At 38.1% G+C, this 25987-nt stretch overlaps 1 protein-coding gene across 1 annotated transcript in view; it reads right to left on the bottom strand.

Annotated features, from left to right (window-relative positions):
- Positions 1–25987, bottom strand: part of HFM1 (helicase for meiosis 1) — a 118313-nt gene that overhangs the window by 10784 nt on the left and 81542 nt on the right. The window contains 6 exon segments of the mRNA XM_056123527.1: positions 1898–2143; positions 8462–8519; positions 8521–8572; positions 11558–11637; positions 13783–13898; positions 14424–14504. Coding sequence (XP_055979502.1) covers positions 1898–2143; positions 8462–8519; positions 8521–8572; positions 11558–11637; positions 13783–13898; positions 14424–14504 — 633 coding nt within the window.

Genomic DNA, 25987 nt, shown 5'->3' with positions numbered 1-25987 from the left:
TCATATCCTCAACTTATAGTTGAGATTGTGGTGCTTTGGCCTGGCCCATTTCGATGCCAGGGTAGCTCACAGAATGCCCTGGGTTCATTCAGTCCCTCGTCGGGACCCTGCTTTTAGGGTGCTAGGAACTAAGGGCAACTGAGTCAAGAAAGCAGATGCCCAGGAGTAAACATTATTCAGAGTCAATCAACTCCCAAGTTACAAAGCATAATATTAACTGTCTTCCTGTGCCCTTACAGAAAGGACATTGCTCTAAGGTAAACTATTCAAAAGACATAAGGAGAGGAGAAAGGCAATATTAACTTATAATACTGGGATAGGTGTGACCTGATAAACGTAAGCTACCTGAGGAAGGACAAAACAGTGTTGTCCTACAGATAAGTATAAAATTGCTTCTTGTGCTACACATGAATTTTAATATGAGACAGAATTTGGTAGTTGTTTTGTAACATAGGAAACTACCACTGACCACATGTCATGAGATTTTCCTAAATTACTTTGTGAAGTTAGTAATGCTGTATTCCTTCTAAAATGAATATTAGTTCTGTAGATAATTTTTAAGACCCCAAACTAGTAATATTTCAACTTTTGACTTTAAAAGATATTTTGAGAGCATTCAGGTGGATTTAGAAAGAAACTATAATTCTGAAGGACCAATTTCCTTCAACCTTCATAGGAGAGAGTATTTCTATCTTACACTTTTGTCATACAGTGATCATGATTTTTTTTTCTTTTTTAGGAAAATAGAGTGAATTTTTCAACAACTCAATTGTGTTTAGTACCTTATATGACAAATATTCAACATAGGAAAAATTAATTCTCTCATTATTTATGCTTCTGGAGGCCTTTGGGCCCCTTGGAGGGGAGCAGGTTGAGTTTCCTTCCCTGCCCCGACCAGGCTCCAGCAGCCGAAGACCTCCAGAACTAGCCACCACCATGCTGAGACCACTCTCCACACGCATGAAGGTACTGGCAGAAGAACAAAGGCATGTGGGTCCCGGGGCTGAGATCTCCAAGCCTGCTCGGATCGGGGCTGAGCATTCTCCACCCAGATCCTCCAAATTCCAGTAGGCAGGGGTCACCCCCACCAACTGGCCCCCTGGCGCCATGTAATCCATCAATGGCCAAGACTCAAAGACTATAAAACCCAGCTCCCGGAAGCGCGGCCGCATTTGTGGCTGTGAGACATCTTATTATCTCATTCCTATTTTGGACAAACTGGCAGGCTACCGAAAGTAACCTGCCCACATGACAGAGTCTGGCAAACTCCCTGTGGCATACCCAATATGCCAAATACCAGTAACAATGATGGGTTTCATTCTCCTAACCCTGAAAGAGCCTTGAATATGGCACTTTTAAAAAAACCTCAGGGCTAGGACAAAGGAGATGTTACTGGGGCCTGCTCGGGGCAATCGACGAATAACAGGATGGTCATGATCGTGATCGTTATTATTTATACTCTAAAAGTCAACTAGAAATAAAATTGATCTTTTCCTTTCTTTCCCAGTAGATAACTACTTTTAAAATAGAATTTTTTCCTTTTATAAACATTAGAAGACCATGTGTGATCCTCAAACAGAGGTTCATTTCCTTTATGAAGGAAATTCAACAAATCATCTGAATTTGAATAGCTTCTTTAAAAAGATTCATTTCATTTTTCACAGAATATTTTACATTTCATCACCATATAATAATATTAACCATTACCCTTAAGAGGAGGAGATACTATTTGTGAAACTGTCCTAATTTCAGTTTTTCTCAAAATTAAAAATTTTAATTAACAAAAACTCATTAAGCATGCATACAAAAAGGCAAAGGAAATTATTTCCAGAAACAGAAATGAAAAACATTAAAATAATTTCTCATGAAATTACTTTATATTAAAGTGCAATTTTACCTGATGTTTTTATCTCTTCAGTATCAGATAAAAAGTTAGTTGCATCTATTAATTTTTCATTATCAAAATCATCCCAAACTTCACTTCCCCATTCAAAGTCCATATTTTGAACTTCAGAAAATGAAGAGTTGCTTTTATATGCTTCTGTCAAATTCTGGCTCCCAGATGTATTAAGATCTTTAATGAATCTCATTTTCTGAGGGGCTTTTACAGTTGAAGTCGTGGAATAGTTCCATCTAGAAAAACCTGTCATGTGTATGTATAAAAGAGCCGTATTTTAAAACTATAAGCATCAATATGCACTGATGAATCAAACACATTTTTCAACTACTAAACAGAGGTCTATTTTTTTGCTGTTTGGGTCACACCTGGCGATGCTCAGGGGTTACTCCTGGCTCTCACTTAAATCAAATTAATTCCTGGCTCTGTGCTCAGGAATTACTCCTGGTGGTGCTCAGGGAACAATAAAGGATGCTGGGAATGAAACCCGGGTTGACCGTGTGCAAGGCAAATGCCCTACCCACTGTACTATTGCTTCAGCCCCTAAAAAGAGGTCTTGAGTTATTTTCAAAAGCACTAGCTCAACCATTGCTGAATTCTTCATTCTATTAGTATAATGCATTCTATTTACTGTATCACATGTACTGATCATTTCATTCTCAACAGGTTCTTTAGACAGTTAATTTTCTTTCTTTCCATATGCAAATAACCCTACACTAAGATTAGATTACAGTAGAGTTTTTTTTCTTTTTGGGTCACACCCGGTGATGCACAGGGGTTACTCCTGGATCTGCATTCAGGAATTACCACTGGTGGTGCTCAGGGGACCATAGGGGATGCTGGGAATCGAACCCAGGTCTGACACTTGCAAGACAAATGCCCTACCTGCTGTTTTATTGCCCCAGCCCCCAGATTATAATAGGTTTTAAAATGGTCTTCTTTCCTCCAGCATTTTTCTCTACAAATTAATTTCAACTATTATTAGAAACTGTATTTGTCAAAAATGTATTTTAATTTTTTTCTGCTAAAAATTCTCATTGTTATCCATAATCTCTGAGGGGGACTACATGCCCCTACTTGTCCAGCTTTTCATTTTAATATGTTAAGAAATGTTTAATAATTGTTTCTCTGAAAAATACATGTGCATATATAACATATATAACTTTATCATTGTATATATTTATTATATGTAAAGGATGTATAGAATACAATTTTAAAATAATAAAATAGACAGTATGTCTTTTTTCTTAATTATAAATTTTATCTAATTGAATATCATTGAATGTTTTTATTGTTTTGCCAAATTCTTGTAGCTGCAGTCAACTTATCTAGGCAGCTGACAAATGGATGGAGTTCTTAAATGAATTTTTTTTTTTAACTTTAACAACTAAAATGAAAGAAAACAAAAGAGACATATATTGGAACCACTGACTCAAGTATCTTTTTTCTAAATTAACAGTTCTCAACAGTGCAGTCTCCTGACCCCGCGCCTGACTGTCCTCGCCGCCGGGGCCCCTTGGAGGGAGCGGGTTGAGCTTTCCTCCCCACCCCGACCAGGGCTCCGGCAGCCAAAGGCCTCCAGGACCAGCCACCACCATGCTGAGACCACTCTCCGCACACATGAAGGTACTGGCAGAGGGACAAAGTCATGCGGGTTCCGGGGCCGAGATCTCCAAGCCTACTCGGATTTGGGCCGAGCATCCAAAAACCAGCTCCCGGAACTGTGCGGCCGCAAATGCGGCATCTTATTATGACATCTTATTATCTCATTCATACTTTGGACAAACTGGCAGGCTACCGAATGTAGCCTGCCCACACGGCAGAGTCTGGCAAACTCCCTGTGGCGTACCCAATATGCCAAATACCAGTAACAATGATGGGTCTCATTCTCCTAAAGAGCCTTGAATATAATCTCAGGGCTAGGATGAAGGAGACGTTACTGGGGCCTGCTCGAGGCAATCGATGATTAACAGGATGATTTGTGATTTGTGATTTGTGAACAGTTCTCAAAGACTAGAAACATATTCCCTCAATTCTTTCTGCAATTCATAATGTTGTGGTTATAGGCACTACATAGTTAAACTAATCTTCACTATTAACATTTTCTTCATTAAAAAATATTTTATTTTAGGCACCATGGCTTAACAATACTGTTAACAGTAGGATTTCATGAATAAGACATTCTGTCATCACACCCTCCAGCAGTGTCTGCTTCTCTCAGTGATTCTGTTTTTTGTTGTTTTGTTTTGTTTTGGTTTGTTGGTCTAGCATGTTTTCCTTTCTTTTAGTAGGAGTATCTTTCTAGTCCTTTGGGGAAATTGTCTCAATCATTCCATGTGATACTGGTAACTAAGTCACTTACAGAATCCTGTCTTCCATGAATAATGGAACCACAGAAATGAAACATTTGATACAAGTCCCAGGTTACAGAGATTAATCACTGGATAAATATGTTATTCATATCAGAACTATTACAATAAACAAAGGTCTGTGAAAGCTAACAGCTAAGACTGCATTTTTCTCCTGATTATGCCAAACAGGAAGTATGTGTTAGGGGTTATCTACCCTGTGAGAAAGACTTTTAAAAAACAAAATAAAAAATCAATAGATATACCTAGAAGATTTGAGAGAAAATCAGAGGGAAGAATGAGTCGGGATCTAGAAATGTATGGGTCTGGAAAAACAAGAGCCACATATGTATTCGGACTTTTCCCAGTTTACAGGAGATTTAATCAGTTTCCTTTATTAGGGTGCACTTAATTCACTTTGAGTAATCAAAGAGATCAAGACAAGCTAGATGGGGATATGGAGCTAAAGAAGGAAAATATTTAAATTCTGAAGAGTAGAATGAACCCCCAGAAAACCCAGGTATGCAGGACTTTGTGACTGAGAACTCTGGGTTCAATGGTACTAGGAACCGAGATTCTCTGCCCGTATCCCCCTGTCTCCAGCAACTCAGCAGTCATGCCCATGAGACAGCCTGGGCGCCAGATAATCTTGTCATCAGCCACCATCCAAGATCGCATGTCCTTCTCTCCCAGAATGGAGCATAACATGATGCTCACCAAAACCATACCACCAAACCCTGCGCAAGGCTGTTTCACTCAGGGTGCCCCAGAGAGGGACGTGTGAGACCTCTCCCCACCCCAGGGTCCCAGCCCTGGTAGCCGAAAATCTCCAGAACTCAACTGCTGCTCAATGTTCATGGCTGGTCTACTCTTTATACACTCTACAGCAGAGCCTCACCCATGAGTGAACCTTTTCCTGGACACTTCATAGGACACACCCTACCCATACTCCAAGAGTATTGCACCACATTTGATGGGATTCAAAGTAGGAGGCAACCAACCTTAGAGGAAAATATATTATTTCGGTTCTGCTTTGGGGCAGGGATTGGGGTTCAGAATGGAAACACCCAAAATATGGTGGTGGGACTGGTGTTTGAATATTAAATGTAATCAAATATCATGAACTACTTTGTAATTTTTAACAAAATTATAAAAACAAAAACAAATTCTGAAGAGTGAAAGTTAAAATAGGGGAAGAGAAAAAAATTACAATAGCAATGTAAGATAGAGAACTGGTCTTCTATGCCATAGCATAGATAAGACTGGAAAGATTATGATTACAGGGTGGTAAGATAAATCTTGAAAGGAAAAGATAATTCTTTTAAGGCAAATACAGAGTTATGAATGGGTGCAGAGAGCAGTATATAAGCAGGGTGAAAAGTTGAAACAGCTCATATACTATGGGTTCAATTTTCAGCTTTCTAATGATAACTAAGAGTCAATTTCATTTTATAGAAATTGCATTGGACTGGGAATCAAGAGATATGGAATCTATTTCTGACTCTATCATTAATTAGATTTGTGATTTTGAGCAAGTCATTTAATCTCCCAGTGTTTGGTTTCTTTCATTGAAAATGAGAAATCACACAAAGTTCCCTTACAATTTAATGATTCAGCATGCGTTCCCATATAATTTCTAACATTTTTCTTCTTTATTTTTCTTGAATTCATATTAGGTAAACAACTGTCATGATGTCAAAATAAATGGTGGGTATTCTAGACCTTGCCTTTAAGTAAATAAATTATGCTTAGAAGAAGTGTAAAAGCACCACCAGAAAGGAAAAAGTGACAATGGAAACCAAGGATGCACACAAAATTATTTTTAGGAAACCACAAGCTTACCATTTCTACACAAAGCTCTTGAACGAACAACTTAATGACCAGAATTATTTCTCACACATTTCAATAACCAGAATTATTTATCACACATTATTTCTCACTGGCTATTAATAGCATGGGCTGGAGCGATAGCACAGCAGGTAGGGCGTTTGCCTTGCACATGGCCGACCCGGGTTCGATTCCTCTGTCCCTCTTGGAGAGCCCGGCAAGCTACCAAGAGTATCTTGCCCACACGGCAGAGCCTGGAAAGCTCCCTGTGGCATATTCGATATGCCAAAAACAGTAACAACAAGTCTCACAATGGAGACGTTACTGGTGCCCGCTTGAGCAAATCGATAAACAATGGGAGGATAGTGATACAGTGATTAATAGCATGACTTAAATTGATGAGGTTATTAAAGGCAAGATCTAGAGTAATAATGAACCAGTTATAATTCTGAAGAATCTGTGTAAATTATTCAATTAATTTAATCATAGATAATTCTATTATGTACTAACAATCACTGTGTCACTGTATCACTGTTATTCTGCTGTTCATCGATTTACTCACTTGGGCGCCAGTAAGGTCTCCATTCGTCCCAGTCCTGAGATTTTAGCAGCCTCTCCTAACTTGTCTTTCCCAATGCTGCTATTTTGGAGGCTCTTTCAGGGTTAGGGGAATGAGACCCGTTGTTGTTACTGTTTTTGGCATATTGAATACGCATGGGTAGCTTGCCAGGCTCTGCCATGTGGCTGGAATACTCTTGGTAGCACGCCGGGCTCTCTGAGAAATGTGTGTGTGTGTGTGTGTGTGTATGCATATATATATTCACATATATATTTCCCTCTATGATTTGTTGCCTACTGTCTGAACCCCATCAAATATGGTGTGGTAATTATGGAAAATGGGTAGGGAGTGTCTTATGATGTGTCCAGGAATCTGTTCACTCATATGTGAAGCTTGGCCTGAGCGTGTGGACAGCGGCCTGGAACATGGTGGCAGTTGGGTAGTGGAGGTTAGCTGCTGAGACTGGGACCCTTTGGGCGGGGAGGGCTATCACCTGCCCCCTCTGGGATGCCCCGAGTGAAAACCATACTAACAATAATCCCACAAATTAGGATTTATTGATATCAGCATAGAAAAGTAAGCATCATAGATTTAAGAAGTAAAGGGCACTAAAGGTCCAACCAGTTTAATGCCTTACTTTTATTCTATTCTGGGTGTACTTTGGCTTACTCCTGGCTTTGTGCTCAGGGATCATTCGTAGCAGTGCTCAGGGGATCATATGAAGTACTAGGAATTGAGCCTTGCGCAAGTCATGAGCCTTAACCCCTGTACTATTACTATAGTCCAATGCCTTAATTTTTTTGATATGCTATTTTTTTAATACAAATCATTTTTATTGCATACAAATCTGAAAATACAAATTGGTAATATAAGAAGCAATGCTGTCACCACTCAAAACTAATCACTGCCCTTCTGGAATGTGATATCTTTTTTATCTGTGACTAGGCACACACAGATATACACATAGGTGGGGATGTATGTAGTATATATAATTAACATATAAACATATCTGTACATATACACAAACTATTATGCACATTAAAAAATTACCTGCATCATCTCTTCTCTTTTGAAAATTGTGAATTTATAATGATCCTTTTAATGGACTCTTGGTATTTCATCATATGCATGAATATACAACTCTAGTGTTTTTTTTTTTTTAATTTTTATTAGTGAAACACCATGATGTGCAGTTGTAGATTTACAAGTTTTTGTGGTTGGGTTTCAGTTATACAATGATGGAGTACCCATTTTCCACCAGTGCCCATTCTCCACCACCAATGATTCCAGTATCGTCCCACCCCTCCTAACCCCCCCATTCCATCACGACTCTGTGGCAGGGCATTCCCTTTTGCTCTCTCTCTCTCCTTTTGGGTGCTGAGGTTTGCAAAAGAGGCCAATGCCTTAATTTTAAAAAGAATAAGGCCCAATTTTTCCAAGATCATACAGCTAATTTTAAATTGGATTAATCTTATAGTTTCAAAATTATTAAAATAAATTTAAAGATATATAATGTAGTGGCTCAATACTTTAATATTTTATATAAAAGTTTTCTCATATTCCAGCTTCTCTTCATACTACTTTTAAATTAAAATATTTAACACTATGTAGAGAAAAGATTTTTTAAAAATATATGATAGACTTAGTAAGACCATCTGAAATAATGAACCAAGAATTTGAAATTGCTTCAGTAACCCAAGAGAATTTGTGTTACTAAGTTAATAATAAATTAGTAGGTTTATAGGTTTATAGATTGAATTTTAATAGTATTGCTTGCCTATCTGAAGAAATCCTAAATCACATTTTTGTTAAGTTAATATCAATGATTACCATTGCCTTGATATTCATATGGTTCTATTTCTTGAACTTTCAAACAGATTTCATGATGACCTACCTCTCTGCTCCGTTATAGGCAACTCAGGTGAGTTTAGATATTCTGACCTTTATAAAGATAAATGAAACAATAAAAATGTTAAAGAAAGCATTACAAGTAATCTGCATTTAAAAGTTACTTACATAAATGAAAAAATTATGATTTACCCACTCAGCATTTATATGATAAACTCTACCAGAGTCTGAATAGTAAAGGGTAAAAACTGGGCATTTAATAAATGTGACAGATAATTTAATAATCTTTATATGCCCCCCATATGTACATATCTGCTATCAATGTCTTAAAATTTTATTGCTAGTACTATTTTCAGTTAGATCACAAAAGCTAGGATTTCTTGAAGAGCATTGGCATCTGTTTTGATTGGTCAGTCAGGTCTGTTCTTTACTAGTTGTTAAGTATATTAAATGTCATCCCTGCATATAGAATACCCTTATCTGAAAGGGAATTTCAGTATACCACTGCCTCCTAAACATCAAGATACAGCACCAATATAGTGCTGATTTATTATTTAGGGTTTGTTATTAACTATGAATATGATCTTCATTTATTGTATCTTTAAAGTAAGATTAAACATACCTCATTTTGTGAATCTGATTACCATTAAGGTAAAAAGAGATAGTACACAAAGTACAACTTTTAAATTACAAACTACTTTGTAAACCTGAGATCCTGTTAATGGAAAAGATTAGACTTTGTATATTTGTATATTAACATGATTTCTCTCTTTCTCCTCTCTTTTTTTGTTTTGGAACTACATCTAGAAACGCTCAGAACTCCTAGTTTTGCACTACTGAATCACTCCTGGGGGCCAAGGGAACCACTGGGATGCCAGATGAGGATCAAACCTGGGTAGGTCAGGTACGAGGTAAGCACCCCATATACTGTATTATCTCTCTGGACTCCTCTCTTTATATTTTTGCTTTTGTGTTTGTTTTGGGGCACACTGACTGTTCTTTGATTTTAGTCTTGGTTCTGTGCACAGAGAACAGTCCTGGCAGTCTTGGGAGACTATTTGTTGTACCAGGGATCAAACCTGGGTCAGCTGCATGCAAGGCAAAAACCTTATCTGCTGTACTGTCTCTGGTCCGTGGCTTTTACTTGTTAACTTTAGAAAGCAGAGAGAAGATGAGGGCCTGCCCATAGGATAAGTACTTTCAGGCAGTTTCTCAGGAAAGATACGGTTCAATTAACGTTAAAGTAGTCAACAACGTAGAATTCTAAATAAATTTGAGTTATGAATGATAGCAAAAATTACAAAATCATTGCTTCATTATGTGACTACATGTTGTGATTTCTGGTCATCAGTTATTACCTTTTTCTGAATGAATGTTTGGAGAAATGGATATATTGTAATAGATGTTTTATTTTAGATATTAACTGTGTAATCACAAAATAAGTAAGTTAGCAGCGGTGGTGGTGTGGTCTCTCTAGCCAGCCATGTGCCTTCGGTGGCCATGAGCCACTACCCCACCCAGGCCTGCTGCTGAAGCCAGCAGACACATGAAGGAGAGAACAGGGCCACCAGGCTGGTTGGTGATCAGATGCCATTTATTCCATTCACCCCCCCCCCCCCCAACCCGTTCCAGTCTCACTAAGCTTCCCATTCTAGTCTCACACTGTTCCTCATTCCTGTCTCCTCCTATTCCCCCCCCCCCCCCCCCCCATGCTCTCCATCTTGCAGCTCTGGTCTAGTACCCAACCTCTCAAGGTTGGGGAAGCAACTACACCTAAGTCAGGTAGCATGATCAACATATGAAAGCCCTTCCTTCCCAGGGAAACTCTTCTAAGATAAGACAAAGATCTCCTGCAGCCAGGAGATATGCTCAAGGGTGAAATACCAGTTAGGGGTGTGTTTCTCCTTTTCTCAGTCCAACAACCATTTAAACATTCATCTTAATTCTACTTCTTAATAATATTAGTCATTTTGTATGGACACAGTAAAAGATACATTAAGCTTGTAGGGTGGCTCTCCTGGGGATAGCTCACTATAGATCCCAGACTACAGTGCTCAGGCCAGATTAGTTTTTCCTAACTCTAGCAGGGTCCTAATCCAGTTGTTTCTCTTTGGATCATGACAGAATTTGTCCAATTTGTGCTCTTAACTTGCAGTTAAGTACTATGGCGCTTGGCCTGGCCATAATACTTAACTATAACATTATAGCTATAACATAATACATTTCAATGCCAAGGTAGCTCACAGCTTGCCCTGGATCCATCCAGTCCCTTGTTGAGACCCTGCTTTTGGGGTGCTAGGAAGTAAGGGCAAGTGAGGTGTAAATTGAGTAAACAGATGCCTAGGGGTAAATATTTATTCGGAGTCAATTAACTCCCAAGTTACAAAAGCACAGCATTAACTGTCTTCCTGTGTCTATATTAAAAGGACATTGCTCTAAAGTAAACTATGCAAAAGGACACAGGGAAAAGAGAAAAAGCAATATTTCACTTATAAATACAAATCCAGAGTCCATAGAAGGGTCTGACCTTACAAGTCAACAGAGTCTGATTTGGGGATAAAGGTGATTGACCGGTTGGGGAAGAGAGCACAGAGAAGTTAAAAATAAGCACAGAGGAATGGGAGTGCCTTGGGAGCACTGTGAATGGTGTAACCTAATAAACGTAAGCTCCCTGTGGTCAGGAGAAAGGACAAACCAATGTTATCCTACAATTAACATAATATTTTAATATTTTTTTTATTGAATCATTGTGATATAGACTCTTACAAAGCTGTTCCTGATTAGGTGTTCCCAGTTTCCCTCCCACCACCCCTCACCTCTCCCCACCCCAGCCTGCCTCTGTGGCAGGCACTTTTCTTCTCTCTCTGTCTCTCTCTGTCTCCTTTTGGGCATTGTGGTTTGCAATACAAATACTAAAAGGTTATCATGTATATCCCTTTATTTACTTTTAACCCCATTTCTTGTCCTGTGTGATCCTTTCCAACTATTATTGTCATACTGGTTCCTTCTCTATCTTATCTATCCTCTGCCCTCCACATACCTGTAGTATATTCCAACCATTTAACATAATATTTATACCTTGATACACTGGGAAGAGAAGTCTTTGGAGAAAAACTAAACTTTTTAAGGTCCACACTTTGAGATTTATCCATCTGCATCTATTAGTGAAAAAAATTTACAAAGAATTAGGTGAAACTCAGGTTACTTCCCAACTGAAGGATTATTTTTAGCCCCTTCAAAAGTGCTGATTTTTTATGGCTCCTAAGTAGGTCTTTTCTCTCTGTAAATATTCTCAGTCAACAGTCTCACTTAGCCACCTGGATTCAATTATCATTTATCCAAGAAAGACTCAAATCTATATTTATAACTCATTTTCTCTTCTAATTTTCAAACAGTATATTCAAGTATGTACACAACATCTTTACTTAGACATCCTACAGTTCTCAAAATTTAGTATTTCCTAAGCTGAATGTATGCCTCTTTTCCAAACTAGCTTTTTCTTTAGAATTTCTACCTTAAAAAGGCCCCATCTCCCCTCAATTGCTCAAGTCTGAAAGCTGGTCACCATTTCTTGTTTTGTTTTTTTTTCTTTTTGGATCACATCCAGCTATGCTCAGGGGTTACTCCTGACTCTGCACTCAGGAATTATTCCTGGTGGTGCTTGGGGGACCATATGGAATGCCGGGGGGTTGAACTCAGGTCGGCTGCATGCAAGGCAAACGCCTCTGTACAATCACATCATAATTTCTGATTACTTCTTTTCTTCCTGCACAATCAATACAACACCGAGGTATTTTAAGTATTAAAATAAATTTGTACATAAGCTTATGTTAACGTATAGACAGTAAAAGGACATTTATCCAGGAAAAATTGTCTAATAAATATAAGCAATATAATTACTCAAATTACAAAGTTAGAGTTAGTCTGGAAAACATATTAAAAGTGATGTTTTAAAAGAATAAAACTATAAAATAGATAACTTTAGTTAATGTAGCATAATTATTTTAAGTATATAGCAAATGCAAACAGTAATTTATAAAGAATAAATTTTGCAATATTTTATATAAACTTATTTGCAATGGTTTTACAAGTAAATGGTAGCCATCATTATCAAATTGTTTCCCCAGTTTTGAAGTACTCTTCCTCTTTTTTTTTTTATCATTTTTTTTTATTAGTGAAACACCATGAAGTACACTTATAGACTTAGAAATTTTTGTGCTTGGGTTTCAGTTATACAATGATCAAGTACCCATCCCTCCACCAGTGCCCATCCTCCCCCGCCACGGGTCCTAGCATCCCTCCCACCCCCCATCCCTCCCCCCCCCGTCCCACCCTGCCACTGTGGCAGGGCATTCCCCCTTGTTCTCTCTCTCTTCTTTTGACACCCAGTTATTCTAAACACCACATACGAATGACATCATTCTGTGTTGCTCACATATACTTTCTAACAAAGCTCAATATCTTACATTAGCTCATTATTGAAAAAGCTTACTTATTCTTATCCTCTACTAAACTATAAATTTTATAAAAATAAGGTTTAAAACCACCTTAAAATACTCTATGTTAGCACCATCATAGTGCTTGACATATTTTCAATGCTTAATAAATATGAAAAAAAAAAGACATATGGATAAAAATCAACCTGACTTTCCAGTTTAGTCAAGTACACAGGAAGCCAGGAAAGGGGCAAGTGTGCAGTTTCAATTGATAAATTAATTTAAGGAATATGTATTTTTCTTTGTTTCTTGTTAAAAAAGCAAATAATGGAAGGAAGGGACTGTACAATCATATCCCCCAAGAAGATTTACAGAATATTAAGAGTATGAATATACTTTCCCTCTAGAAAAAATATCATGAGTAATAGCAGTTTTTTTTATTTTGGAGCGTGTTCCTCCCAAACAATGCTCAGAGAGTCCAGGGAACAATCCCAGTGATATTCTACCAACTAGATCAGTGATTCTATGATAGGATCCAAGTTTGTAAAGCCAGGAATCATCAGGGCCACTCCAGTGATTCTCTGGGCCCTACAGGGCTACACTCAGTGATTTTTCCAGAGGCCACCTGGTGCCAATGATTAAAATGGGGTTAGGCATATGCTAGGCAACTAGATAGTACTGCCTAAACACAATATTATCTCCTGGCTTAGTTACATTTCTAACCATCCTGCAAGTAATTCTGAAGTACCTATGGTTCTTATGTAACCGATAGGCAAAAAAAAGAGGAATATTCATATACATTTATACATTCATATACATTAATTACATTTAATTATTGAATAAGGAACAAATGTTACTGAATCTAACCTTTAGGCGTTTAGCTGGAGGAAGAGATAAAACAGCATTCCTGTTTCTTAAATCTGATAAATATGAAGAAATTATTGACTCTTTCATTTCTGACTTCTGTGCAACTCCAACTTTACCTATGAAAAGAAATTCTCGATTAGACTAAACTTTATTGTTCAACTAAAGTCAAATTTCTTCAAAAATATTTTTCCATACTACCCAGAAAAGAAGACTGAATTAGATACTTTATACTGCACATACACATAATTATGTTGCTAATATTCATCAAAGACCTTTCCTTTTTGTGTGGGGGATGGTGGGGATTCCTAAGTAGTGCTCATGGGAACTAAGACTACTCCTGGCTATACTCAGCCCAGCTGTAAGGACCTGACAGTTCAATCCTTGAGCCTGTTCTGGCCCAGCAGTGGTGTTTGGAGGTCACCAGGTCACCAGTGGTGTTCTGGCCTTGTAGTGTTTGGAGGTCACCAGGGCTGCAGACTCAATAGTGTTCTGAGGGCTATTGTGCCTCAGGAATTGAACTTGGGGTTTAGTGAGTGTAAGGCATGCACTCTAGCCCTTTGAGCTATCTCCTTGGTTAAAATACTTCGATTCCCCCCACCCCATTTTAAAGTTATGAAATAAACTTATTTTATAGAACTTACAGCAGTCATGCCCACACTTTTGTTTATTTTTACAGTGATGATTACATTCTCGGTTCCCAGGCTTTTTGCAGGCTGTCATTCCTAAATTGATATTTTTTAAAGAAAAGCATTTTTACTATATCTGTTATCATGAATTTAACATAACAAAATTTTACCTACTCTCTTTCCTTTTAGACAGCATAAAAATATCATAATTTCATACTTCTCCAAATGTCAGCCCATCTTGGGAATTGAAAAAAATTACTTAAGATAAAGACAAAACCACAACTAAAATAATAATAATAATAATGAAAAATAAAAGAATCTCTTCTATGATCAAGAACTGTCACTGTCACTGTCCTCCCGTTGTTCATCGATTTTCTTGAGTAACGTCTCCACCGTGAGACTTTGTTGTTACTGTGTTTGGCATATCGAATACGTCACAGGTAGCTTGCCAGGCTTTGCTGTGCGGGCGAGATACTCTCGATAGCTTGCCGGGCTCTCCGAGAGATGATCAAGAACAAGACACGTATATTCACTCTCATCACTCTAATCAAAGCAATCAGGGATCCAAATTGGAAACAAAGAATTAAAACTATCATTATGTGCAGATCATATAATACATAGAAATTCTAAAAACTCTACTGAAAATTCAAGAATTGATTTATCAATGCACTAAAGCAGGAGGCTATAAAACCTATATACCAGCCAAGAAAAATATTTTAATGGGCCAACGGTATGCTCTGCATAAACAAGCTTCAAGTCTGATTTTCAGCACTTCGTGGTGATTAATAAATAAATATATAAATTAAGTGGTATGGTAACACATACTTTGCAGAAATCTGAAACCATACCCCTAATACATATCCAGTCATGTATCAGTTATGTAAAAGTTATCCTAATTTTAAAAATTAAAGAAACAATTATGTATAAACCTAACCAAGTGCTGATCCTATATGTAATAATTTTAAAAAAGTACTTGTGAGCTGGAGCGATAGCACAGCGGGTAGGGCGTTCGCCTTACAAGCGGCCAACATGGCCGACCCGAGTTCGATTCCTCCGCCCCTCTCGGAGAGCCTGGCAAGCTACCGAGAGTATTCGATATGCCAGACACAGTAACAACAAAGTCTCCAATGGAGACGTTACTGGGCCCGCTCGAGCAAATCGACGATCAACGGGAGGGCCTTTACTTATTTACTTTACTTGTGATAGGGCGTTTGCCTTGCACGCGGCTGACCAGGCTGACCCGAGTTCGATTCCTCCGCCCCTCTTGGAGAGCCCGGCAAGCTACCGAGAGTATCTCACCCACACGGCAAAGCCTGGCAAGCTACCCGTGACGTATTTGATATGCCAAACACAGTAACAAGTCTCACAATGTTACTGGGCCCGCTCAAGCAAATCAATAAACAATAGGAGGACAGTGCTCCAGTGCTACTGGTGATAGATTAATCTGTCCACTACTAGCCCCATTCCAGTTTTTCACAAAGACCACCAAGTCACCTTAATCTCTCAACCTTTCTTATATAGAGCAAAATGTAGTAGAATATCAGTAACTCTTATCCTGAATGAGGTAAAAGGAAGGGTGGAGTTTTAATTTATTATTTTTATCTGCCTCCAAAGTTATGCTCAAGGGAATCAGGGGCCACTCAGCCATGAGGTGCTGCTCAGATCCAGCAATAGGGGAAGGGAGAGGTACTAAAGCTATACTCAGTGGTACTTCAGGGGCTGGAAATTGAACCTGGGGCCTCTGTATGCAAAGCACGCGCTCCAGTCCTCAGAGTTATTTCTTTGACCCAAAGATTGAGTTTTCAATCTCTTTTGTTGCTTTATACTTAGGCCTAAAGAATAAAGAAACATTGAGTAGGAAACTTGCCTTATACATGGTCAACCAGGGACTGATCCCCAGCATCTATATGATTCCCCAAGCCTGCCAGGAGTGATCCCTGATCACAGAGCCAGGAAGAAGCCCTGAGCAGCTCCTGGTGTGGCCAAGAAAACAAGAAAAAAGAATCTGGTAAAAAGTAAACTTCATGGCAGTTGGAAGGCAGCACTGATGTCTACTCATAGATAAGACACCAGAGGTAATTAATACATGTTAGAAATATAGCTATATATTTATATTTTATGTAGAAGTTTATATTTTTATAGCTTTAGAGCTATAAAAGCACTTAAGAAATTTTATGTGTAGTTCCACAGAAAAAAAGAAATTGTTTACAGCTTGACTGCCCTAAAATAGAATATACTCATAGATAATCATTATTTAAAGTATTTATTTTCTTAATCTTTCTAGGGAAGGGAAAAACATTTGAACTGGTTTTTGAAGAACAGAGAGGGAAGCTGGAATGTATATTTTTGTCAGAGCATTGCTTTTTTTTTTTTAAGGATTACTGCTATTTATTCAACCATTGATTAAGCTGTTTAAATTGGGCATGAACTCCCACATTACTTTTTTTTTTAAATTGAATCACTGTGAGATACAGTTACAAAGCTTTCATGTTTGAGATTCAGTCATACAATGATCGAACACCATACTTCCACCAGTGCACACTCTCCACTACCATGTCCCCAGAATATGCCCCCCCCCATCCCAGTCCTCACACTGCCCCAATACTCTCTCTTTACTTTTGGGCATTATGTTTTGCTCAAATTTTCCCACCACCATTCAAGCCTGCCTGCCAGAGGCAGATGCTGTCACTGTCACTGTCCTCCCACTGTTCATCGATTTGCTCGAGTGGGCCCAGTAACATCTCCATTTTGAGACTTGTTGTTACTGTGCTTGGCATATTGAATGAGGGCGAGATACTTTCAGTAGCTTGCCGGGCTCTCCGAGAGAGGTAGAGGAATCAAACCCGGCTCGGCGAGACTGGCTACACGCAAGGCAAATGCCCTACCGCTGTGCTATTGCGATGCTAGATCATTTATTGTCCATTGCTCATTTTGAATATCTTGAGTGCCGCAGCCGTGCACTCCTGGAATCCAAGATTGTAAATGGTTGGGTTCCAGAGACATTTCTGTAGGGCACTAATACATTTTTGGATTCAATTGGGTGTCTCTGGAACAGGGCTGTTGGTGTGCTAAAATGGTGCCCAAAGCACATTGTGGGTGTGACAGCCAGACTGATGAGCAGGTGGGGAGCTGGGGAGGGTCAGTCCAGCACCTCTGCCGCCATGAGGCATGGAGATTTAGTCCTGGAACCTGCATACCTGTGCCTTGCGTGTGAAAGCTCTTGGTCACTGGGACTCCATCTGGAGTAGGCAGGGAGCATGCACCTGCTCCATCTAGGATGCTCAGTGAAACTGACTCAGTATGGGGCCCGGAGAGATCTCTGGCTCTGTGGTGTCTTCTGGAACTTGCTGCTGTACCTCTGGCTTTTGATCTCTTTCAAGATTTATTTATGGGTCTCTGAAGCAAGACCAGCAAGAGTTTACAGGGTGGCACTGGAGTTCATGGGGTGACTGCCAGTGCTTCCATGTGTATTGGGAAATGGGGGGAGGTAGCCCACCTTAACTCCGTGAAAGCTCTATGAAATTTCAGTCACAAAACCCACATACCCAAATTTTCAGCAGATTATATCTGGTGAGGTCCGTCCTGAGACAGTGGAGTCAGGCTGGGGTATGGCGACGATTTTGGACTGTGGAAGCAGGTGGCTTTTGGGGGCTCAGTGTGGGCAGGCACAGGCCAACCTGCCTCCCTCTGATTTACCCCAGTCTGTTCAGCCATGTTCGGGTCTGGGATCAACTGTGGCTTTTGGTTTCTTTCAAGATTTATCTATGGGTCTCTGAGATAAGGCCAATAAATGAGCTTATTTATTATTTATCTATTTATTATAGCTGAGTCCAAGGTGATTTGTGGGCATGGCTCCCACATATCTAACTGTCAGCCATTTAATTTCTTGGCAAACTTGGTCCCAAGTTGTTGGGGTCCGGCCAAAGGCACAGTGGCAATTTTGGGGTGTCAGGAAGCCTGAAGGCACCATCAGGCTGCTGATGCACTCGCCCTGCAGGTATAGGTTCACCTGTTGGAGGCATCATACCCCCTAGAACATTGCTTTTAAGTGAACCAGAAATGTTGGAAGATACTAAAGAGTTTGAATACCATTGCAAAGGCTTTTCTTGGTCGTTCATTCTGCATTTTCAGTGCCTTGCTTGATCAGCCCTTCAAAAGGCATGATATATCTAGACAATACTGTATTCACAGCAGCCTGTATAAGGTTGTTCACAGTAAGAGCCAACTAACTAGACACCTGAGGGCTAAGCAGATCAATATACTGTGTACTGATAAAGTAATAAACCAGCCTTAGCAGCTGGACATTAACAGGTAAGCGATAAAAAAATTTGGTAGAATATAAACTATCTAAAGAAAGTCTGTTACTTATAGTAGATGTCAGATAAAAGATTAAAATGCAACCATCTCTGAAAGAAACAAAGATACTCAAGAACCACAAAAATAACTAAATATCTCCCTCTTCTGGCAAACACAACGACAACTAATTCCTTCCATCTCCAAAATAATATCTGCCAAAATATCCAGTTGCTGGGGCTGGAGTGAGTATAGAGAACAGGGTGTTTGCCTTGCACCAGCTGACTGGGTTTGATCCCTGGCATCCCAGATGGTTCACCAAGCACCACCAGGAGTAATTCTTGAGTGCAGAGCCAGAGGTAACCTCTGAGCATCATAGTCTGTGGCCCAATGCACCCCTTCCAAACAAAACAAGAAAAAACCCCACCCTGCTTTCTGAGAGTACACAATCTAGAATTGATCTTTGCTTTTTAAGAACTGACCCTTCTGAAGAATCACCTAGCACAAACTTTTTAGTATTTCCAATATTTCTGGTTCACTTAAAGGCAATGCTCTAATAAAAATAAACTTATTTCCAGCTTCCCTATCTGTTCTTCAAAGACCAATTCACCTAGCATAAAATCACCGAGCAATTTTATCATTTCTTCGAGATGACTCACATAATTATTGTGCTTATGTTTGCTATGACAAGTTTTAAAAAATGCCAGTTACTCTCAAATACAGATGTGTTCCAATGGTCTTTGAAAGATTTGGACATTTTATTTAACAACATGAGACATAGTGAAAGTTTACTGCAGTTTTTTTTTGTCACTTAGTTACTTGGCTCACTTGAAGCCAGTCTATTATGTTACAAATTATTCTATGCACTCCTGTTTAATTAATCCTTAATCCTTCTAAATTTAACTCTGGCCAGATCACTTACCTACTTAAAAATATTAGGCTACCCCCGTCTCCCATTGTTTCCCATGACTTGGCAGTCATACCCATAAACCGCCTCTGGTTGGCACCAGATAATCTCATCAAAGGCCACGATCCAGAGATCCATTGTCCTTCTCTCTCAGAAAACAGAATAAAATGACACTGCCATTGCCATGCCACCAGACCCCATGCCATGCTGTTTCACTCGGGGCACCCCAGAGTGGGGCGGGTGAGGCCCCTTCCTGCCCCAAGAGATCCAGCCCCGGCAGCCAAAAATCTCCAAAACTCAACCGCCGCCATGCTCATGGCCACTCTCCACATGCTTTGGCTGAGCCTTACCCACAAGTGAACTTTCTCCTGAACCACACAGCCTCATTCGTGGCCACGTGACATGTCATAACTCACACCACTAATATTCCAAGAGTAGCACACTTTACTTGGTGGGGTTTAAAGTAGAAGGCAACCAATATTAAAGAAAGAAATATTTTTACAGATATATATGTACATATATATATATATATAAACATACAAGGCTCAACCTTCAACAACATATTAGTTATCTCTTATATAGGGGCTTAATGGCCCCTGGATGAAATACAACAATCTTCATATACTTTCCTCTACAGAAACTTTCTTGGATCTCTTTCAGTGGTTTATTCATAACAAACAATACAAAATGAATTATTGTGGTTCTGCTTTCGAGCAGGGGTTGGGGTTCAGAATGGGAACATCCCAAGTATGGTGGTGGGAAGGTGTTATCTGATAAGTTTTGGTGTTCAAGTTATTAAACATAATTAAATATTGTGAGCTATTTTATAACAATAAAATTTAAAAGACAAAAAATATTAGAGTACACAATCTAGAATTGTGTATTTTCTACTGTCTATTTTCTATTGACAGAACAATTAATTCCATATTCAAGGTCCTTCACAATGTAATTCTAGCCTCCCCTTCTCTCTTTCTGTATTCTACAGAAAAACTTGATTTTTCTTTATGACATGAAAGACACTCTTGTGGGAACAATTAAAGGCTGGTTCTCATTTGTCTCCTAATCTTCATAAGATTCGCATGAGACAGTTTTTCATCTGCTTTCCTAATTCCAGTAAGGCAGAGATCTTTCCACTATCCCCCTTTAAGGAGTAAGTGCCGGCTATATAACAATTTAGTTAATATCTAGAGTTGACCCTCAGAAAACAAAGGTACCCGTAGTCACATCATTGGGTCCCTTCGTTGAGTGTCATTTTATGGGATTAGAAATGCAAATAGCCGATACCATGCTGATCTTGCTTTGCTGTTTGGATAAATAACAAACTGCTTAAATCCATTTAGGTCTCATGTTGTTATTAGTCAACACTATGGAGATGAAGCAAGACCACACAAAAAGCTACTATCCCACTCCCTAAATATAGGGACTGGTTGGTTATGTGACAGTATTAAAACTTGTAGGGAATAGTAATAATTTAAATATTTTATTCCAAGAGTTATGGGAAGTCAACTAAATTATTTATTGGTTTTGGGGTCACATTTGATGGTACTCAGGGCTTACTCCTGGCTCTGCGCTCAGGTAACACTTTTGGGGAATGAGGGCGGGGCAGGGGTAGGTGGGCAGGGAAGACTCAAGGCACCATATGGAGTGCTGGGGATCAAACCAGGGTTGACCATGTGCAAGGTAAATGCCCTAACTGCTGTACTATTGCTCTAGCCCCACCACTGAAGTATTTAACCAAAGAAGAAACATAACCAAATTTGCATTTTGAAATAAATCTATCTATATAATAGGAGGATAGATTTAAGAAAAATAGAGTAGAGGAAAGAAAACTACTAAGAGACTACAGCTGAAGTCTAGGTAAGAAAATGATAGTCTAGAGTGGTGGCAGTAGTAAAGTCAAAAAGAAGGAACTTATTTGAGAGATACAGGAAGTAAAATTTATTATTATTATTATTATTTTACTTTTTGGGTCCCACCCGGCGATGCACAGGGGTTACTCCTGGCTCTGCACTCAGGAGTTACTCTTGGCGGTGCTCGGGGAACCATATGGGATGCTGGGAATCGAACCTAGGTCAGCCGCATTCAAGGCAAACGCCCTTCCCTCTATACTATATAGCTCCAGCCCTGTAAAAAAATTATTGAGGTGTATAGGTTGCCCTGAAGTCTAGCAATATTTACCTTCAGTTTATTTAACTTCATTTATATTTCAGAGATGTAAACGAGTATATTGAGACATCTTAGCAATTTATTCACCCTTCAGAACCTTACTTCTTTAATCCCTCCACCCTAATGCAATACAGGACTGATCTATAGTTGTAATCCTAGAATACCCTTTCATTGTTTGTAGACAGAATCCATTATTGCCAGATTCTTCAATTTTTATTCTTTTTCAATTTAGCACTAATTTATTGTGCACATCCTTAAGCATCTGTCCAAGAAAGGAAAGTTAAATTTTCTGTATCCTTGAAAAATGAACAGCTTTGAGTAGGTTTGTTACAGTTTTTACTTTCCTGTGCTTGCTTTTATTCTCTAATTCTTTTTCTATGCCATCCTATTCTATTTACTGGCTGAAAATTAAAAATTTAATTTCTGATATTGCCAATTATTTTAAGTTAAAGTTTTATTACATTCATAAATTATCCAGTTGCTCTTTAGTTTATCTTCTGTTTACTTTTTGGGGGCTTTCTTTCAATGTTTCAGGTTTTCCTCAAACGTCTCTTTATTCTTTGCCATCTGCTGCTAAGGCAGTTCTATTATATCCCCATTTCAAAAATGAGTAAAGCTAAGTCATAAGGGGTTAAGTAACACATTCGAGTTTATGCAGATAATATATATAACTTTGAGATTCTAATTCAGGTAGTCTAATTCTAGAATCTGATCTCTCAGCTACTCTGCTTCCCTACTTATACTAACTGACTGCCTTTATTTTTTCAAGTAACTGACTTTATTTAAGAAATATGTTTTCTGTGAGTGAGAAGACAGGAAGGAAATAGGTTACAGGTTGTTTGGGGATTAGGCATTGCTTTGCTTCTTAATCTAAAACTTTCTAATAGAAGCTTTTCAAAACATTTCCACACGGTGGTGCACAGTGACCACACGTTTCCAGTTGTGCAAACAGATCAGGATTCCAATCTTAGATTTTCCAGAGACTGTTTCGAATTTCAAGGCAGAGTTGTCAGATTTGGTGAGGAATGAAAACTATATGCATGTTTGCTTATAATATCAGTATATGAATATTTCCTTAGTGATTATTTTACTATCCTTCCTTAAAAATTGTACTTAGAAAATAAATATTATTGCTATCTTACTACCACCTACTCCCTACATCCTGAGAACTGTTTGAATGCATCTTACTAATAAACATAAGCTTTCAAAGGTTGATTGTTAAATAAATAAGATACTTTGACAAAATTGGCCTACCTAATCTTAGGTATACTTTATAATTAGCAGATCCCACACCATCACTATTAACATCTGAAATGCATATATTTTCAGTTTTGTAACACATCATTCTAATCTATATATTTCTAAAGTCCCAAGTTTGCATTTATCTGAAACATACAAAAGCACTAATTGAAGAAATATATACACTGCCATGCTTACTGCATTATTTACAACAGTAAAGAACTGAAAACAACTTAAATGTTCAATGATAGTGAATAGACAGTGGATAGAGATGTGGTACATATATATAATGGGATATTACTCAGCTACGAAAGCAAGATGAAATACTGCAACAGTATAGATAGACCTAGAAGGAATTGTGCTCAGTGAAATAAACCACAAAGAATATTAACACCATATGATTTCACTCATATGTATATGCAGAGAATACAAAACATGTGAATTAAAAAAAACTATAGGACCAATTAATGATTACTAGAAGGCTGAGAGTAGAGTGTATAAAATAGGATAAAGGAGACAATTTTATTGTAAAGAGTGAATTTAATATACGATATACACATATTGATTTTCAATGATGCATACTTGAGGTATATAATAATGCAGTGTTACTTCATTTAAATAAAATGTCCTCAGTTCCATATATTTAAAGTAAAAACCATAATGTCAACTAGAATTTTTGTAGATAAGACATTAAACATACTTTAACAGGTCAGTAATGGATGGGGGATAAGGTTCGGTGCTTTAAAAAATTTCAAGAAAAAAATCAAAAGTATCAGGCATTCCTCATAATTTCACCTCACATACTAATTTGAAATGAAAATAAGTTAGTGAAAAAGCTACTAGAGTTAAAAATCTAAAATATTACTTTGACTTTTATAGTTATGATTTATTTTAATAATAGATTTAAGCTCCTTATGATTTTTACTTTTTCAATGATAATACATTTTTAGTCAAAATTATACTTTTTTTACTTATCAAAAAAATCACACTGATGAACTGCAATTCTTATGTTGCAATTTAATGTAAATATACACTGAAGAGTAGATAAAAAGACTGACTTTTGATTAGTATTTAAATGTACACACTACCAAAATGTTCAGGTAATGTGTCCCCCCCCACCCTACTTTCTTCAAAAACATTAAATTCTTAGAATGACAAAGGAAATACAAATCACTTTATTAATGTCAAATCAGTTTTTATTCAAATTTTAAAAAGCCTAAATAATAGCCCGACAAATTGGTAATGTAATTAAAAGGTTAAGATTCTGAATGCCGGGCCAGAGCAATAGCACAGCAAGTACAGTACTTGCCTTGCACACAGCCAACCAGGCTTGGATTCTCAGCATTCCATTTGGTCCCCTGAGTACCTCCAGGAGTGATTCCTGAGTATAGTCAGGAGTATCCTGAGCATCACCAGGTGTGGCCCCAAAACAATACCACCAGTTTTTGAATGACCAAAATTGGATACTAAGAAATATATAATCTGAATTTCTTTTAACTTTACAATTTAAGAAGTAAGTTTTCATTTGTGAAATATAAAATAACATGAGACTGACACCCAAGGACAGTAGACACAAGGACCAGGAATATTGCTCCATAGTTGGAAGACTGCCTCAGGAGCTGGGGGAGAAGGCAGCTGGAATAGAGAAGGGATCACTAAGTCAATGATGGTTGGAGGGATCTTCGGGATGGGAGATGTGTGATGAAAGTAGATAAAGGACCAAATGTGATAACCTCTCAGTATCTATATTGCAAACCAGAATACCCAAAATTAGAGAGAGAGTATGGGGGAAATTGTCTGCCATAGAGGCAGGGGGAGAGTTGAGTTGGGGGAAATAGTGGGAATATTGGTGGTGGAAAATGTGCACTGGTGGAGGGATGGGTGTTTGATCACTGTATGACTGAAACAAACATGAAAGCTTATAACTATCTCATGGTGAATTAATTTAAAAAAAGTGAATTTCACATTTCCATTATATTTAAAATAGCCAAAAATTCTCCTTAAATTTAACAAAAGTTTTTTCTTGAATATAATAATATATAAAAACTGATGATAAAATGGTTTCAGAATTGTAAAAAGAATAAAAATAATTTAAAATTTTTCACACTGAGGTGCATATTTTAAAAAAATAGTAATCCTATAATTTGATAATAAACTATTAAAAGAATCAATTTGTAAGCATACTTAGAAACATTTGGCAACTATCTCTGAGTAGAAAATAAGTTAGTATTATTTAATATTATTGTCTGACAAAAGTTCAAAAAATGTTACATTTGAATTATTTTAAAAGCCAAATTTCGTTGTCACAATCTCCACAGGGTAAATCTATGGCATCTTTATGCATAAGTTCCTAAGGAAAAAACATATATAGTGCATGGAGTTCATGTACAAAGGTACAAGGTATATTTGGGGAAATATAAATATGAATGCAAGAACTGTATATAGTAAAGAAGTACACAGGATTTGGGATGACTGTGTGTGTGTGCGTGTGAAAGGTGTGTAATAAAACAATATTTGTCTAATAGGAAACAGGAAACATTTTTTGTTTTCCTCAGGGTTGTGCTGAATATGTGGGGGAATTTTGCCCTTAAATACTCATACTACCACCATGCTTATGGCCGCTCTCCACAGTCTTGGACGAGCTTCACCCATGACTGAATCTGCAGAAAAACCCAGGTATGTGGGACTTGTGACTGAAAAATCCAGGTTCAACAGAGCTAGGAATAGATGACCTCCCCATACTACCATGTCCCTTTTTCTGGAAGCTTAGCAGTCATGCCCACAAACCACCTCTGGTGCCATATAATCTCATTAACGACCATGATCCAGAGTTTCAACAATAAATCTCTTAGAAGAGAGCACAGAATGATACATTGTAGAGTTGCCTCCAGAACCTGTGCCAGGCTATTTCATTTGGGGCAACCCAGAGAGGGGCTGGTGAATTCCCCTCCCCACCCCAATGGAGCCAGCCCCA

Source organism: Sorex fumeus, unplaced genomic scaffold (assembly GCF_029834395.1).
Source record: "Sorex fumeus unplaced genomic scaffold, SorFum_2.1 ptg000047l, whole genome shotgun sequence".
Classification (NCBI taxonomy): Eukaryota; Metazoa; Chordata; class Mammalia; order Eulipotyphla; family Soricidae; genus Sorex; species Sorex fumeus.
This window is presented reverse-complemented; position numbering and strand designations above follow the sequence as displayed.